The 15,892-nt window shown below is 30.4% G+C and overlaps 1 protein-coding gene, 2 long non-coding RNA genes and 1 pseudogene across 4 annotated transcripts; 2 read left to right on the top strand and 2 right to left on the bottom strand.

The window, feature by feature from the left end:
• Nucleotides 1-8: 8 nt before the first annotated feature.
• LOC125594319 lies at nt 9-1,484 on the top strand (annotated as a pseudogene).
• A 1,777-nt stretch (nt 1,485-3,261) lies between these two features.
• On the bottom strand, nt 3,262-5,200 carry LOC106428813. The gene is made up of 2 exons (XR_002664584.2): nt 4,800-5,200; nt 3,262-4,637 (listed from the first exon to the last, which is right to left on the bottom strand). It is a non-coding gene; the product is annotated as an uncharacterized LOC106428813 (long non-coding RNA).
• A 4,709-nt stretch (nt 5,201-9,909) lies between these two features.
• LOC106428838 lies at nt 9,910-12,003 on the bottom strand. Its single transcript, XR_001285712.3, has 8 exons — nt 11,574-12,003; nt 11,334-11,398; nt 11,168-11,240; nt 10,974-11,052; nt 10,779-10,894; nt 10,530-10,691; nt 10,328-10,436; nt 9,910-10,238 (listed from the first exon to the last, which is right to left on the bottom strand). It is a non-coding gene; the product is annotated as an uncharacterized LOC106428838 (long non-coding RNA).
• A 784-nt stretch (nt 12,004-12,787) lies between these two features.
• On the top strand, nt 12,788-14,233 carry LOC106428866 (thionin-like protein 2). Of its 2 annotated transcripts, XM_013869611.2 has the most exons (3): nt 12,788-13,684; nt 13,751-13,915; nt 14,172-14,233. In XM_013869611.2, exons 1-3 carry the CDS (start codon nt 13,582-13,584, stop codon nt 14,231-14,233), a joined length of 330 nt encoding a protein of 109 aa, XP_013725065.2. In that variant the 5' UTR covers nt 12,788-13,581. The 2 variants fall into 2 exon arrangements, with proteins under 2 accessions (XP_013725065.2, XP_022576070.2); XM_022720349.2 differs by having other exon boundaries at nt 12,788-13,915.
• Nucleotides 14,234-15,892: the final 1,659 nt, after the last annotated feature.

Below are 15,892 nucleotides of genomic sequence, written 5' to 3'. Positions count from 1 at the left end.
ACAAGTGGCATTTGCCTGAGACTGATGCTGTTGATCTCCTCTGGTTCCTCGAGATGTGCGTTGGAGAAGAATAGGACCGTTGTGGTTTTGCTTGGGTGGCTTGGATCGAAGCAGAAGCATATGAAGAAATATGCGGAATGGTATACTTCAAGGGGTTATCATGTCATCACGTTTACTCTCCCCATGAATGAGATAATGAGCTACCAAGTTGGAGGAAAGCAGAGAGAACAACATTGAGTCGCTGGTTAACCATTGGTGCTGATTGGTTGATGAAGAGGATCAGAAGAATCCGTCTTTCATACCTTCAGCAACACCGGATGGTTAACCTATGGAGCCATTTTGGAAAAGTTTCAGAAGCAAGATTCTTCATTGATGGGAAGGGTTAAAGGGTGCATAGTGGACTCAGCTCCTGTTGCTGCTGCTGATCCTACTGTAAGCGATGGTTCTTGCATTCATAGCTTGTTTTATATGGTCATATAGCCATAAAATGAGACTTAACTTGTGGAGGCTTATTATGGTTCTGATTTCTTAAATGTTGTTCTGTTTGGGTGCTATTCCTGTCATAGATCTCTGCACTGTTCAGTTGAGCTTTATGGATTGGATACTAATTTGGCTTGTAAACGCAGGTATGGGCATCAGGTTTCTCCGCCGCATTCTTGAAGAAAAACAGTGTAGCCACTAAAGGATCCGGAAGCTCGTCATTTGAGTCAACATGGGAGCACGGTATAAACTTCTCCGAGCCTAAACCCGCTGCAACAGAAACAGCTTTGCTTATGATTCTGGAGAAGTTCTTCGCGGTGATTCTTAATCTTCCCAAAGTAAACAGGTAAAAGCTCTCTCACACACAAAAAGGCGCCTTTCATCACGCAAATGCAATGTTTCACACTAACCAAACAAACTCGTGCTGTTACAGGAGACTAGCTGATGTTCTAGAGACTTTATCATCATCACAACCAAGATGTCCACAGTTGTACATTTACAGCTCTGCGGATAGAGTTATACCCGCGGGGCAAGTTGAGTCATTCATTGTAGAGCAGAGGAAAGCAGGGCACGAGGTCCGTGCCTGCAACTTCATATCTTCACCTCATGTAGACCATTTCAGGAGTAACCCAGAGCTTTATACAGCTGAGCTCAACCATTTCATGGACAACTTTGTCCTTGCTTGTTGCAACCATTCTTCATAGCGACCGTCCACACAAGTGTTGTTGTTGTTGCTAACTTTGATTCTTTGGGTCATTTTTATACTGAGAAAAGAAAAAAAAGGACTACTTGATGATTCTTTTGGTTTGGATTTGTGTATAGATTGAGTTACTACAGTTAACAGATTGTTTCTTCTCTTGTAAATGTTTGGACTTTGTACATTTAGGAGCATGGAGATTCAAGAGCGGGACCTCGTGTTGTTTTTATTGTTACTAGTGGTATTCCGGCGCTACGCGCCGGTTCTTATATTTTATTTTTATCAAAAAAATATTTTTCTGACATTACAGTTTTACTGTTTAGAATAAAATCAGAATTTACTATATGAAAATGAGAAATTACCTTTTAGATTTCTCATATATAATTAACTAACTAAAATGATGATGGCTTTTTATATCAATTATTGAAAATGAAAATGACATATATTCATTTCTAAATTGTTGAAAATATATATATTTATATATATGGCATTCATATTTTTATGGTGCAATCATATTTATATGGATATCTAGATTTCATTAGTTAAACATTAGATGATATAAAATATATGTAGTTTATATATTATTATTTTAAAATAATTGAAAATATAAATGTTATCTCATATTTATTTTAAATATATTTATAATTATTTTCATTTCTAAATTAAAATATTAAATGATATAGTGTATATGTAGATGATGCACTATCACTAAAAGAGAAAAATGTAACAAAAGAAACCTATTAAGAATCTTTACGCTATTATTATATTGAATATTGTATTAATATATTTGAGCTAAATAATTAAAAGAAGAGAAATATGAGACAATTCATAAATATTAATATATCTTCTCAGTTTCTAAAAATTGTTTTTATTTAACTTAATGGTATAAAAATATGATATTTATTTGACATATTTTATAGGTGGTGGTAAATCTTTACAAATATAGAGTAAAAACTTTTAATTTTGTAAATGAATCCCTTATATATATTAGAGAGATCTTTTTTGTAAAAGTGTTTGAGAGTACTTTTGATTATTGTTATTTTATGTTTGACATATATTTAGAACTTTTAGTGTTTTAAGAGATATATATATATATATATATTTAGTTTAATTTATATCATTTTTAAAGAGTTAATTTGTATACCAAAAGCAAATTTGAAAAAATAGAGACAAACTACATAAACGAATACGTTTTTGTGATGTTTAATTCTTTTTCGAACACGTTTTCGAATTCTTTTTATTTGAAGGGTTTACCTTTTCGAATATAATAGTGACGTTTTTTCCAAAATTCTCAAATGTCTAAGTACAATGCAGAAATCTACATACTCCCCATTTATAAAATGAAAAGTTGAAATTAGTGAATGTAATGTGATTTGTCCAAAATATAAAGAAGTTTGTAAGCAGTCAACTGATGTTATTGGTTTTTGATCCTGGATAGTTAGTTGGGCATAGAAATACACCTTTGTATTTACAATCCGAAAAACCCATAGGAATCTTGCGGAAGAGATGGTAGATTTCTTTATGAAAGCTGGCAACATAGAGACGGTAGATTTGAAACCCTAGATTTTACTTAATCATTGGAGCTTTCTTTAAATCGACGTCAAATGAATCGATAAGAAGAATTGAGAAGGCATAAGGTACCTGTTGACTTCGCAGCAGGAGCCAGGAAGAAGCAATGCTCACATGGGAAACTATGTGAGCAGAACATTTTACCTTTTTATATTATATGGTTAAGTAATGTGGTTATTTCATCTTTAAATATTTTTAGATTAATGCTTGTGGACAACGTTTTTTTGGTTCTTGTGAGAAATGTGTTTTTTTTTTTTTTGACATTCAATATTTTATGAAAGTAGCTGTTTTTAACCACAAAATGTGGATCTGTTACCTTTTTCTCATATTTTTTTGCTATTGTTGCTCAAGTGTAACGTTATGTCAACCTTGTATTAATTTTCTGCTGTAACAGTGACGTAACCACCTAGGTCCCATAACAGCCTCTGTATCCAGTAAAACCTTTAATTACATCCAAAGCCACATAACTAACCGAGACAGGAAGCATTAACTTATTTTACAGTAAAGCTTAGGAGAGTCAAATCAAGACATAACTTGGAGAGTCGACGAATGTCCAAAACATCAAAATCCAAAACGACTACGAAAGCAGCTGAAAAACAAATAACAGGCTAAAGACAGCCTAAAGTGTTTGAGTTTGTGTATCAGAGTATAAATTTTGGAGGCAAAATCTACGGTGAAAGTTTAACACCTCGTTTCTCAACATCCATCCTGCTCTTTGGAACTCAACCCCATCTCGCTCTGTGGAACTCAACCCCATCTTGTTTATTTTCTTTGATCTTTCTTCTTATCTTCTAAGTCTCGCTATATTTGCTTCCATAATTCTATTTATTATCATCTTTTTTTTTTTCCTCCTCCATACCTTCTTCTGCAACTTCACCCTCCAAAGTCCAAATCACTGGTTCTTTTCAAATACTCAACTCAGTTGTGTATTTTGTATCACAACTGATCCAAGCATCTCTTAAGCAGAACTCATAAGCAAGTCAAATTATAAGTATTTTCTGCAGGTTCAAAGCGTTTCCTCATAACTAATCTTGACAGGCTTCCAACCTTCTCTAACTTCCTTGTTCTTTGCCTGACGCTTGCTTTCTATTGTCCAAAAAATAGCACTCGAAGAAGTGTGTATAGCTTCGGACTCATCCATGAAACTAACCTTCTGAAAGTAACAGATATTGTTTGAATTTCCAAGAAGAACCCATAAGCCTTCTTCTCTGTTCGTAAGGCGTGTGAGGAATAATAGCACATAAGAATCCATTGGAAAGTTTAGGAGTGATCCAAGCTTGAACTACAGCCTTCTGTTTTGCAAGTGACTCTTACTTTTAGAGAAGGGAACAGTTTAGGACGTTCTTTCAAGTGAAGCCTCTTAAAATTTTTAGAATGACTAACGTGCACCAGGAACAACAGTAGAAACTTAAGGAAACCAAATCATATTGATCTAACCAATCCAAAAACAATTAATATGTGAAAGAACATATCCTACAACAATTTTAAAGGAAAATTCTTGCCACCATTAAAACCTAGTTACCCAGTAATCAATAACCTATATAGCACCTATAAACATTCCATCATCGTCATATCCTACAAATCAGTTCTGATCTGAATCTATAAGCAATTACTTTTCCTGCGATTGGGTTGCAGTGGATATTAAGTTGGGAAGAAGGTAATTTCGAGGCCAAAGTGGTTTTGTTCTGCCTTGGAATGTTTGAACTTGTTCACCATCTGTAAGTCAATTTCTTACTAAGACTTGCTGTTAATTTCCCCATCCCTTATCCCCACAACATTATAAGTTATAACATCAGATTTTCACAAAAATTGTCAGAGAAAAAGGTTAAGAACAAAACGTCCAAAGTGAATCGTTCGAAGAATTGACGTTTTTTTTTTCTTTTTGAAGAGCCTGCATCAGATTTCATAAAATAATCAGAATAGGATGAGATCAAAAGGGATTAAACTGGGGCCGACAAAATCATTATGCGGAGCCTTCTTAGATCTGAAGCAAAACAAATTCTCACTGCATATCAAACCAAAAAAAATTTGCAGATGAGGATGAAAGACTTACTGGTGTTTTTATGCAGCATGAATACCCGATTTAAAGCTTGAGCGGATGGCATATCATAAATGCATAGATGCTTGATCGCCTACAGTTTTTGAGAAAAGAGATAGTCATCGTCGAGAAAAAGTGGATAGAAAAGCCCAATTAATTTCTTCAATGGATAGCTGTCTGACATGTCAAAATATAATCTTTTTATTGGATGATTTTTAGTGCAGACGTGGAGGGCTTCACCATTGAGTATATGCTGCTTTTAGTATAGTATAGATTTGTACTTTTGACATGCGTGAGAATGTGTAACTGACCTAAGATTAGATCTGAAACCTAAGCCCAAAAAAACTTGAGTTTGTATTCAGTCAAAGAAAAATATCCGAACGGATTTTGTATAGCTAGATTATCTGGAATCTGATCCAAATTTAAAAGGTAGTCGAAAGACTTATTCTTAGGTCCACTTCCTAGGATGAACCTTTAGGTTCACCAACCAATATGATTGTTTTATTTTATATTCGATATCTTTTAAAAAAAAAAACAAAATATTGTCAAATTATATTATGTTTTTAAAAGTAAAAGGTAAAAAAAAATAGTAATAATTACAAAAAAAAAAAATTTATGTCGTCAGCATAATATTAAAACCTAAACCCTAAATTCTAATTCCTAAACCCTTAATCCTAAATTCTAAACCCTTGGATAGACCCTAAACTCTAGAATAAATCCTAAACTCCAGGATAAATCCTAAACTCTAAATCAAAATCACTATACACTAAACATTCAAGCGTTTAGGGTTTTAGTGTCTTTTATTTAGAGTTTAGGATTTATCCAAGGGTTTAGGGTTTACCCAAGGGTTTAGGGTTTACCCAAGGGTTTAGGGTTTACCCAAGGGTTTAGGGTTTATCCAAGGGTTTAGGGTTTATCCAAGATTTTAGGGTTTAGGGTTTAGGGATTAGGATTTAGGGTTTAGTGTTTTGTTGAGAACATTAAAAATATTTTTTTTTAATTCTTTTTTTTCTGTAACTATTATTTTTTTTTTACTTTTTTATTTTAAAAACATAATATAATTTGAGAATATTTTGTTTTCTTTTTTAAAAGATATCGAATTTGAAATAATGAAATCATATTGGTTCACCCTAGGGAGTGAACCCAAGAATGGCTCTAGTCGAAAACCCAAAAATCCTGCAAACTTAAGAAGATTTGAACAAATCCGTTTAAAAATTTGATTTAGTAGTGAAAACCTCAATCCCCTATACTATATTGTCACATGTCCTTTCTACAATCATTTTTACAAAAACAATGATGACATGGCTAACAAAATTGATGACATGGCTTATAGTTAATATGACATGGACAATCACATTTATTACTGACATATATTTTTGGTAAACTTTATAGAATATGACAATAATTAATATATTACATTTAATGTTGATTTATATTTTTGGTAAACTTCTTAAAATATAGTAATAATTCATAAATCATCACTAAAATAAATATATTGAAATATGCATTATAAATTTCGAAATACATTATTTAATTGTATTTTTATAATTATATATTTTTTCTTACTAATATTTTCAAAATTTTCTACATCTTTTTAAAAATATTAATAAATTGTTAATCGTAATTTCATTAGTTTATTTTAGATATCTACAAATTTTATAAATATTATTTAGTTATAATTTTTAATAACTATACAATTTTTATATGATTTTTTAGTAATTTTATACAAGTTGATTTAATATATTTAACCAAAATAAATAGATAAAAAATTTATCTAAGATTCGAATTTTAAATATATTACATATATATTATTAAATGTAATTTAAAATAAAAAATTTATTATTTTTGCTTATCTTATGCTTAAATAATCAACTTTATATTAAATATTAGTCAAAAATAATAAAATATATAATATATTAATAAATTTCATTTTAAATATAATTAACTTTTAAAAAATTTATCAGTGCATATGGTGCAGGAAAACACCTAGTAAACACATTAAATACTTAATTTATGTTAGTTGTAATTTGAATACACTTTTTATGAATGAAATCATGTGGAATTAGTCATTATGAGGATTCGGAAAAAAAAACAATTAACTGAAAAAAACAAAAATTTTATTCCATAAATTTATGTGGGATAAACAGAAAAAATTATGAATCACGTTAAAAATCATTCATGATATAAAAAAGGAATGACATGAACGAAAAATAAATACGTGTATCATTCTTTTAATTCTTCAAATTATCTTATTCCATTCCGTTTTCTTCGTTAATTCTAATTCCATACATTCCTAAAATGAGTTACTAATTATTGTCGTTTATTTTTATTTGAAGGTAAGAATATTTGAACACTTATTAATAGTCTTGAAGGATATATAACCACCTGAAAATCCGTAAAGCCCGAAATAAAAATTGAAATTTTTTTATTTGAAGATCCGGGTTTATTATATAAAATTAGCTATTTCATCATCTCGCTATTCTGAGACCATAAACTCTAGCCGTGAGCATATATATACTTTTGGTCATAAATTTTAAGCAAATAAGTTATAACAGTAGTATACTAAATTTTAGAATGTTTCTTTGATTTTAAATCTCAAAATTAATTAGAAATATTTATTTACTATTAGCAAAAGTTACAAGTTGTAACTTAAAATCATATGGAATGTGTGCATGTAAATTATTCATGATAAAATTTATCAGAGGCTGTATGAAAACGTTAAAAATGTTTAGACATTGTTCTATTAAGAACTTAGAGCACCATAGATCCATTTGACTTTCACTGACATATATTTTAATACTTTATAATAATTACTAAGTCATAAAGTGATAACTGTATTAACTTTTAATGAGATTAACTAGAACTTTGACCCGCGCAACCGCGCAGATATTTGTTTTCATTTTTATAAACGTAAAAGTTTTTCTCTACATCGTAAATATTCTTAACATTAAACTTATTTTCAAACGTTTATGATTTTTTCTGAACAAAATAATGTTATAGTCAACATGTATGGTCTTCTTCTTCTTTTACTTTTTCTACCATTTTTGCATATAATTTCATAACTTTTAAAGTCATATATTTGTTTTCTCTTACCCCATAAAACTTTGTAGTTTATATTTTAAATTATTTTTCACAAACAAAAACATATATCACAAAATAAAATTGCACTTTCATAAATTTAGATTGAAAAGTAAACTATTCAATTATAACAAAAAGTAAAATTAAAAGTTTAATAAAATATTATGATATAAATTTCAATTATTTAATAAAATTAATATTTTAATAAAATTTTATGATAAAATTTTAATAAAATAGTATGAATAATTAAAACAATATAGGGTTGGGTCATAATATTTCTAATTCCAAAATTGTAGCACTTCTTAAAATAAATTTAAAATTTTTTAGAATTATAATTTCGATTAAAATAAATTTGTTTAAAAAAATAATGCCGCACTGTTATTATTTATTCGTAGAGTTTGACTGTGACCGTCTGAATATTTGTTTTCACTTTAAAACTTTTTTGTGCTAAATAATATAATATATATTTGTAAATTAAAATGTATTAACTAATTGTTAGTATAAGATTTTAAAACATAACAATTTTATTTATTACTTTGAATAATTATATTTTGTTATTTTAATCGTTTATTAAATCACAGTTTTTCATAAATTATTAGTATTTATTATATATATAAAAACATTATACCAATAATTTATGAATAGATTATTTCATATTTTATTTATATATTATATAAATTGATTATGGTATATGGTTTTTACTTTATTATTTACTACTAATAAATATCGGAAAACATTTAATAAGTTAATATGAAATACATTAGGAAATTTATTGAAAAATCTATTTTGGTTAAAATTCAATTAAGGAAATCTATAATTTAAATAAGGAAAAGACAAACATACTTAAATATATGTTCAATAAATATCTCAATGGTATGTCATTGTAAATAAGTGGTAAATTAGATTAATATCAGCCGCTAACAGATTAACATCTATAGAACCAGTTTTTCAAAATACTTTTAAGGTCTTTCATGTTATAGCATCTCCAAAAATAAACTCTATTTTGAAGTTTTTGAACATTCTATATTTAAAGTTTAAAGGTCTTCTTCAAAAGCAAAACTTCAAACTCAACTTCAAAATTATTTGTACTAGGGGCGGAGCCCCGCGCGAGCGCGGGGATGTTAGAAATACTTGAATAGTTGTAGTTTGGAAATGTTGATGGAGGTGGAGTGTTGTAGAAGAAGAAGAGTGAAGAGGGTGGTGGCATTCTAATTTCGTTGATGGCTTGAGACGTTCAGACGACTCCTCATTTAACAATCCAGAAGGTATTAACGTTTCGGAAAGGTTTTGATGGCATTGAAGCTCGTACATGTGTCATAAACTGTGGCACGTATAACGCTTGAGAATGTGATTTAAGTCTGATGCCTATTCTGACAAAAGTATATATGTTTCTCGTGGACGATCTTCCATAGCTTGATTTGGTGTTTTTTTTTTTGGACATCGCTTGATTTGGTGTTTAAAAATATATTTTTCACCATCATACCATGTTTATAGGAACTTATTATACAGTATATCTTTTTTAATTATAATTTAATAGTGATATTGGCTGTCCGTATTTGCTATGTGTTATTTGATTCACTGAATGTCCTTTTCAATAATAACGCTATTTTTTAAAGAGAAATAATTTTGTGTTTTGTGCAGTTAAAATTGCCTTTTTAAAAAAATATATGATTAAATAAAAACCAAGAACAGAAGAAAAAACAGGAAACGGGAAATTTTGAAAAATAGTTTAAACAAATCAAAGTAGGATTAAGGTACTACATCAATTTTAATTATTATAAAATCAATTTAGATGTTCGTGTGATTGTATCTTGTTGATTAACTTATCCTGAGTTTTAAAGTTTATTAACTACTCATTAACGTACGAAGATGTGTGTTTTAACTTAGTAATATTATTGAAGATCAGAAATTTCAGGGATGGATTTTTTTTTCCAGAAATGCTTGCAAGTAAATCAGATTGTAAGGCAACGTATTATTCAGTTCATCCTGTTTATTTGGGATTTGGTTGACAATGCTAATGTCATGTTATACCAAAAAATAACAACCATGCTAAAAATTACGTCGACCTATTTTTGATAAATATCCAAATCATAAGTGTCTTGATAAAACAAAACCCTTCAAATATGAAAACTCATGCAAAGTCCGAAGATAAAAAAGCATAGTACGTAACGAAATGGAAAGAAAAGAAAGCAGAAGTGGGTTGACGTTGCGACAGCTTTGTAACTTCACTCACGGAGACGTTTACGGCTACTCCCTTTGCCTCCAGCATCGGATGGATTTGGTTCTTTCTCTTCACCTCCAGTCATGTTGCTGCCCGTAGCCGATGCTTCACCACCTTCCACCAGAAAAAAAATCAGCTGCACTGGTCTTGAAAGTCTGTGAAACAGTTGATCTTATGTTAGTCTGTCATCTGTTAGATAAACATCATGTAAACAATATAATGATTGCGGAAACAGTGAACGTACGGTGGCTTGGGGTAAAATTGAATGGTGTCACACGTAGCTGGAAGACAAAATCTTGTCCACCAAGATCTTTAAGGCATTGTGGGAGTTCCACGCTGCCACCACCATTTATCTGCAGTTGTTGGAAAGTTGGGGATTATATATAGCTTTTGTGACAAGTAGTTGCAATGAGCAGATGGTGCGAGAAGGAAACAACAAATCCTACTTGAGTACGCCGGTGGCGTTGGGATTAACATAACGGATGCAACGGAGAGAAGTCTCATCTTTGTCTAGCTTCCTGCTGCAGCCAGTGCAAGAGACGAAAGACCACCCATTGTTGCAGGACATCAACAACCCAAGCCTTGCAAATAAATTCAGCTTCATGTGTCTTAAAAAAGGCAGGAGATTAACCATTCAGTAATTCTTGTCTATTACACAATCACATTTTAAACATACTTAGTGCCTGGAATACTACCTGCTCATTAGAATTGGAAATGAACTTGTTTAGCTTTCCTATTGAGACGAATTCCTTTTTTTATCCCTTTTTTGGTATCGATACATTGAAAAGCTTGTCGGACTGGTCCTTCTAAGCTGGAAACAGATGGCACAGTACGTTAATTAACCACAAGACCGGATATTAATCCAACCAAAACACCTAATGAGTTTAAACCTGGCTGTGAACTCGGAGATGGCTTGAAGGGCGGGGAAATAAAATTTGATCGATGGAGTTGAGTTGAGGTATAGGTTACCTGAGGAATGAAAAGTGCTTCAGAGGTCATATGGTTAACCATCATTAAATTTCGTATGACTATATCAATCGACAAACCAAAGTGAATATGATGACCAAGTTAACAGTTTACGTACCTACAAATATTTTGGGATTCACTGTAGTGCCACCATCACTGTCTGTGTCCTATCACCTGAGCTGATGAGTCCCCTAAACATTGATGCAAGATCATCCCACAAAGATATGTAAACGACCAACCCTCCTAAATTGTGAATCAAAATAAGTTATTACACTAAAGATTACCAGCTCAGGTCGTAACGGTAGCGTCCTTCAAGTCCGAACTTGGACAGATTGAATTTGCCCAACATCTGCGATGTGATTTGCCAAATTGATTAATATATTTTGTTCCCAATATATGATAACAGTAAATAGCAAACGTTAATGTAGAACAAACGGATTTCTGCAGTCAGTAATTGAAGATTAAGATTATCGGCTTGTTACAAAATGAAGATCTAAGGAAAAAAGACGTTATGGTTACAATACCTTCTCGTCAAAGAAGAGGAGAGTGATTCCCATGAATTCACCTTGCTTCCTGATTTTTTCGAGACCCAAAAACGGAGGAGACGACCAACAATGATCTGGGCAGATCTACCCAATCGGAGAGCATGGAAGGTGGAGGCGCAAGAACAACTTCGGATGAAGCCATCTCTAAGAAACTTTTTGCGATTTAGAAAATAATAAACCGACAAAGATTCTGAGGTCAATCATCCACTCAAGACGCTGATATATATAGATCAAAAGCGAAGGAAACGGAAGCGTCGACAATCACAATCGAATCAAACTTAACCGGCCCAATCAAAAAACCATCCGAACAAAAATAAACCAGAAACCAAACAATAAATGGGATCCACACACTTAATGATTTGCATACGTGTATGCCTTGAGAAGAGAGAAAAGAGCCTCATTATATATAAGATTTTATAATATAGTCTTTATATTGGTCATAAATTCATAAAATTTTTGTAAATAACTAGCACATATATAAACATATAACAACAATATTAATTAATGAAATATTTATTAAAATATAAAAATTTAAATAAAAATAACTTAATTAATATTAAACTTCAAACAAAATACCATATTATTTTATAAATGATTTTCGTAATGCATATATGATCTATTAGTGCATTTTTCAAAGTAAAAATGGCTCTCTTCATTTTTACTTTGTTGAAATCAGGTGATATTGATACTTGTAAAAGATATAAGATCAGAACAAGAAAGTAAAAGAGAAACATAAAATATTACTAAAAGACTAATTTCTTTTCGATGATATTAATACTCATGAATATATTCGATATGAACAAGAAAGAATTGTACGAAATTTGTGTAATAGTTATATCTTCTTGTAATTTTTAAAAATATTTGTTTGTTAAGTTTCTTTTGTATATTATTGTTTTCTTAGATAAAATATTTTAAATCTTATTTTAAAGTTATATTTAATTTTGTGTAAAATTTAAATTTGTAAACAAAATTTAAAATATTTATGAGATATAATCTTTTAATTATTAAAACAATAAACAAGAAAATATTTATGGAACATAAAGGTGATGTGTGATTGTAGGGAACAAAATGAAAATAAAAATATGAAACTTCAAATTTGAAGTTTTGAGTAGTGAAACTTCAAATATATAGTTTCACTGCTCAAAACTTCAAATTTGAAGTTTCGAAGTTCCTTTTTAAAGAGCAAAAATAATTATATTTAAAGTTATAGAGTGTCTTTTGGAGATGCTCTTAGTGACTCTTCCTTTTCTCTTATTTTCATTTTTATTTTTATTTTTATTTTTGCAGAATTTACTCAGATATTTTTATCGGCACGACTCTAAATTGGATATATCCTTATTTCAGAAACTGGTATTGTTTTACACTCTTGTTATTACTGGGGCATTACTCTGAACGACTGAATCTAAATGCTATAGAATACGTGATAATCAAAAGAAGTATTTTTTCACAGACATTAATACAAATATTTTTAAAAACCATTACACAAATTCATGATATGTCAAAACAAGAAAAAGTAGATTCATGAATTTAAATAGAGATATAAGCACCAAATCGAAAACTTATTACACATATTTTTAAACACTATTACACAGATGACAAATTCATCATACATAAAAACAAGAAAAAATAGAATTCATGTATTTAAGTAGATGTATATCTGAAACAGCTTGCACATATTTATGCTAATGCAAATTTTTACTTCACAAACAGAATAATATAATCAACAAACCGGATGCAAATAAAATTAAAAGACAATATTATCATATAAGCCGCTCCATAATTATACACCTAATACGTAATGTTGTTCACTGTATAAATGTTAACTATTACATAAGATTTGTTTCGTTATTTTCTGTCAATAGCTTATTCTACAGAAAGTTCCAAAATCTCTATATAAACAAACATTAGCAACATAAGTTAACAACATCTACGATTAACAAACAATTAAGTAACCTCCAATTTTATAATCATCTCTTCAAACCACAAAATGGAAAGCAAAAGAATGACCATAATGTTCATTACCATGATGATAGTCATTGGGAACTTTGTTGTTCAGACAGAAGCTCAAGCTCAAACTAATCCTTTTAGAAGTTGTTTTCCAGGTTGTATAGTGAGTTGTGCCATCGAGAAGAAGTTTCCCACTGGTTTGATGTGCCCATTCACTTGTCTCATGACTTGTCTTCTTCCTCCAACATCAAATATTACTACTCCTCCTTCACAAATGATTTTGGCAAACAAAAAAATTGACCATAACGATTATTTCTGTAAACTTGGTTGTGCTAGTCATCATTGTCTTGTTCTTTCTTCTCTTCAAAATCCCAGTAAGTCTTTATTTATTTATTCTAAGAAAGCTATTTTATTTCATTACTACAAAAACATTTTATTCCTTGATTATCTGAAAATATCTTATTAATTGATAGCCACATATATATATATATATATATATATATATATATATATATATATATATATATATATAGTATCTTTCTTTTTGTCATACATAAGATCTATTATTATGGATCTTAGTTAACAATTACTTAGTTGATGGTTTTTTGTTGTTGTTTGTGGAATAAGCAGATGTAGACAAAGTTGTGGACTGTGTGGATTCATGCTCAGACAAGTGCTCCAACAAGAGCTAAAAACAAATTTATTAAATGTTCTGTTTATGATAAAATAGATGTTTGAGTATCAAATATATAAACTAGTGTAGTTTGTATCACTACAATATTTAATCAAAATAAATACTTATTTTCAGATTGGAATTATTTGTGTTACAAGCTAATCAACATATGAAACTATCAACCAAAGAAAAAAATGATAAAAGAAAGGATGTTTAATATTACTGTTATAATTTTATATAATTGTAGTATATCAACTGAACTGGTTCGTTCCCTCGACCATAAAAAATATAATCATATCGATAAGATATCAATACTATCACTTGTCTGCCGGTTTCTCTAAGTTTTGTGCCCCTAAATTCTTGATAAATATTTTACTGTATAAAGCACAAGTAGGGGTGCCAAAATGGGTAAACCAATCCAAACCAAACCATATCCAAATGGTTTTAAACTTATATGGGTTATGGTTTTAACCAATCCATTTAACAAATGGATTGGGTCAATCCATAACTCATTTAAGTTAATGAGTTAATGGTTTTAATGGTAACACATGAACAATAATTTTATAGCTTAAATGGTTACTTAGTAAAAACATTATTTTGGGTTTAAAACAAAAAAATACTTAGACTTTTGATAAATACAATTACATGGTTTTGGTGTTAGAAACAATTTTATTATTTTAGCAGGGAAGATAATTTTGTGATTTTAATGAAAAACTATTTTTAACATTTTGGCGGAAAAATAAGATTTTCAGTTTTAGCGAAAATATAATTTACGGTTTTGGCGAGAAAACACAGTATAATGGTTTTAGCCGGAAAATACAATATTGCAGTTTTGGCGGAAAATCACGATTTTGCGGTTTTGCTGGGAAAACTAAATTTTACAATTTTGGCGGGAAACTCAATTTTACAATTTTGGCAGTAAATTCAATTTTACGTTTTCACGAGAAAACACGATTTTGTAGTTTTGGCGAGAAAATATTTTTCTTGCGATTGTGACGGAAACACACAATTTTTGCCGGAAAAACTCAATTTTACGGTTTTGCCAGGAAAACTCAATTATCCAGTTTTGGCGGAAAAATCGATTTTGCAGTTTTGGCGAAAAAACTCAATTTTACGGGTTTGGCGGAAAAATCGATCTTGCAGTTTTGGCGGGAAAATTCAATTTTGCCGTTTTGGTAGGAAAATTGATTTTGCAGTTTTGGCGGGAAAACTCAATTTTACGGTTTTGGCGGGAAAACTCAATTTTACGGTTTTGACGGGAAACTCGAGTTTACGGTTTTGGTGGGAAACTTAATTTTACGGTTTGGGGGAAAACACGACTTTGCCGTTTTGGCGGAAAATTTTGATTTTACGGTTTTTGCGGAAAAACACGACTTTGCGGTTTGGCGGAAAAACTTGATTTTACGGTTTTGGCGGGAAAGCACGACTTTGCAGTTTTGACGGAAAATTTAATTTTATGGTTTTGGAGGAAAACTCAATTTTACGGGTTTGGTGAGAAAACTCGTTTTTACGATTTTCGCTGAAAAATATGACTTTGCGGTTTTGGTAGATACAATTTTCTCGTTTTGATGAGAAAACAAGACTTTGCGGTTTTGGGAGGAAAACATGATTATGTTGTTTTTGTGGGAAAAAGAGATTTAGCGTTTTGATGGAAAAATATCCAATTTAGAGTTTTGGT

This window comes from Brassica napus, assembly GCF_020379485.1.
Source record: "Brassica napus cultivar Da-Ae chromosome A5 unlocalized genomic scaffold, Da-Ae chrA05_Random_43, whole genome shotgun sequence".
Classification (NCBI taxonomy): domain Eukaryota; kingdom Viridiplantae; phylum Streptophyta; class Magnoliopsida; order Brassicales; family Brassicaceae; genus Brassica; species Brassica napus.
This window is presented reverse-complemented; position numbering and strand designations above follow the sequence as displayed.

Coding starts and splice junctions, on each gene's coding strand:
- LOC106428866 (XM_022720349.2), top strand. CDS start 13,582: ATGGAAAGCAAAAGAATGACCATAATGTTCATTACCATGATGATAGTC. Junction 13,916..14,171: donor TTCTTCTCTTCAAAATCCCA/GTAAGTCTTTAT, acceptor TGGAATAAGCAG/ATGTAGACAAAGTTGTGGAC.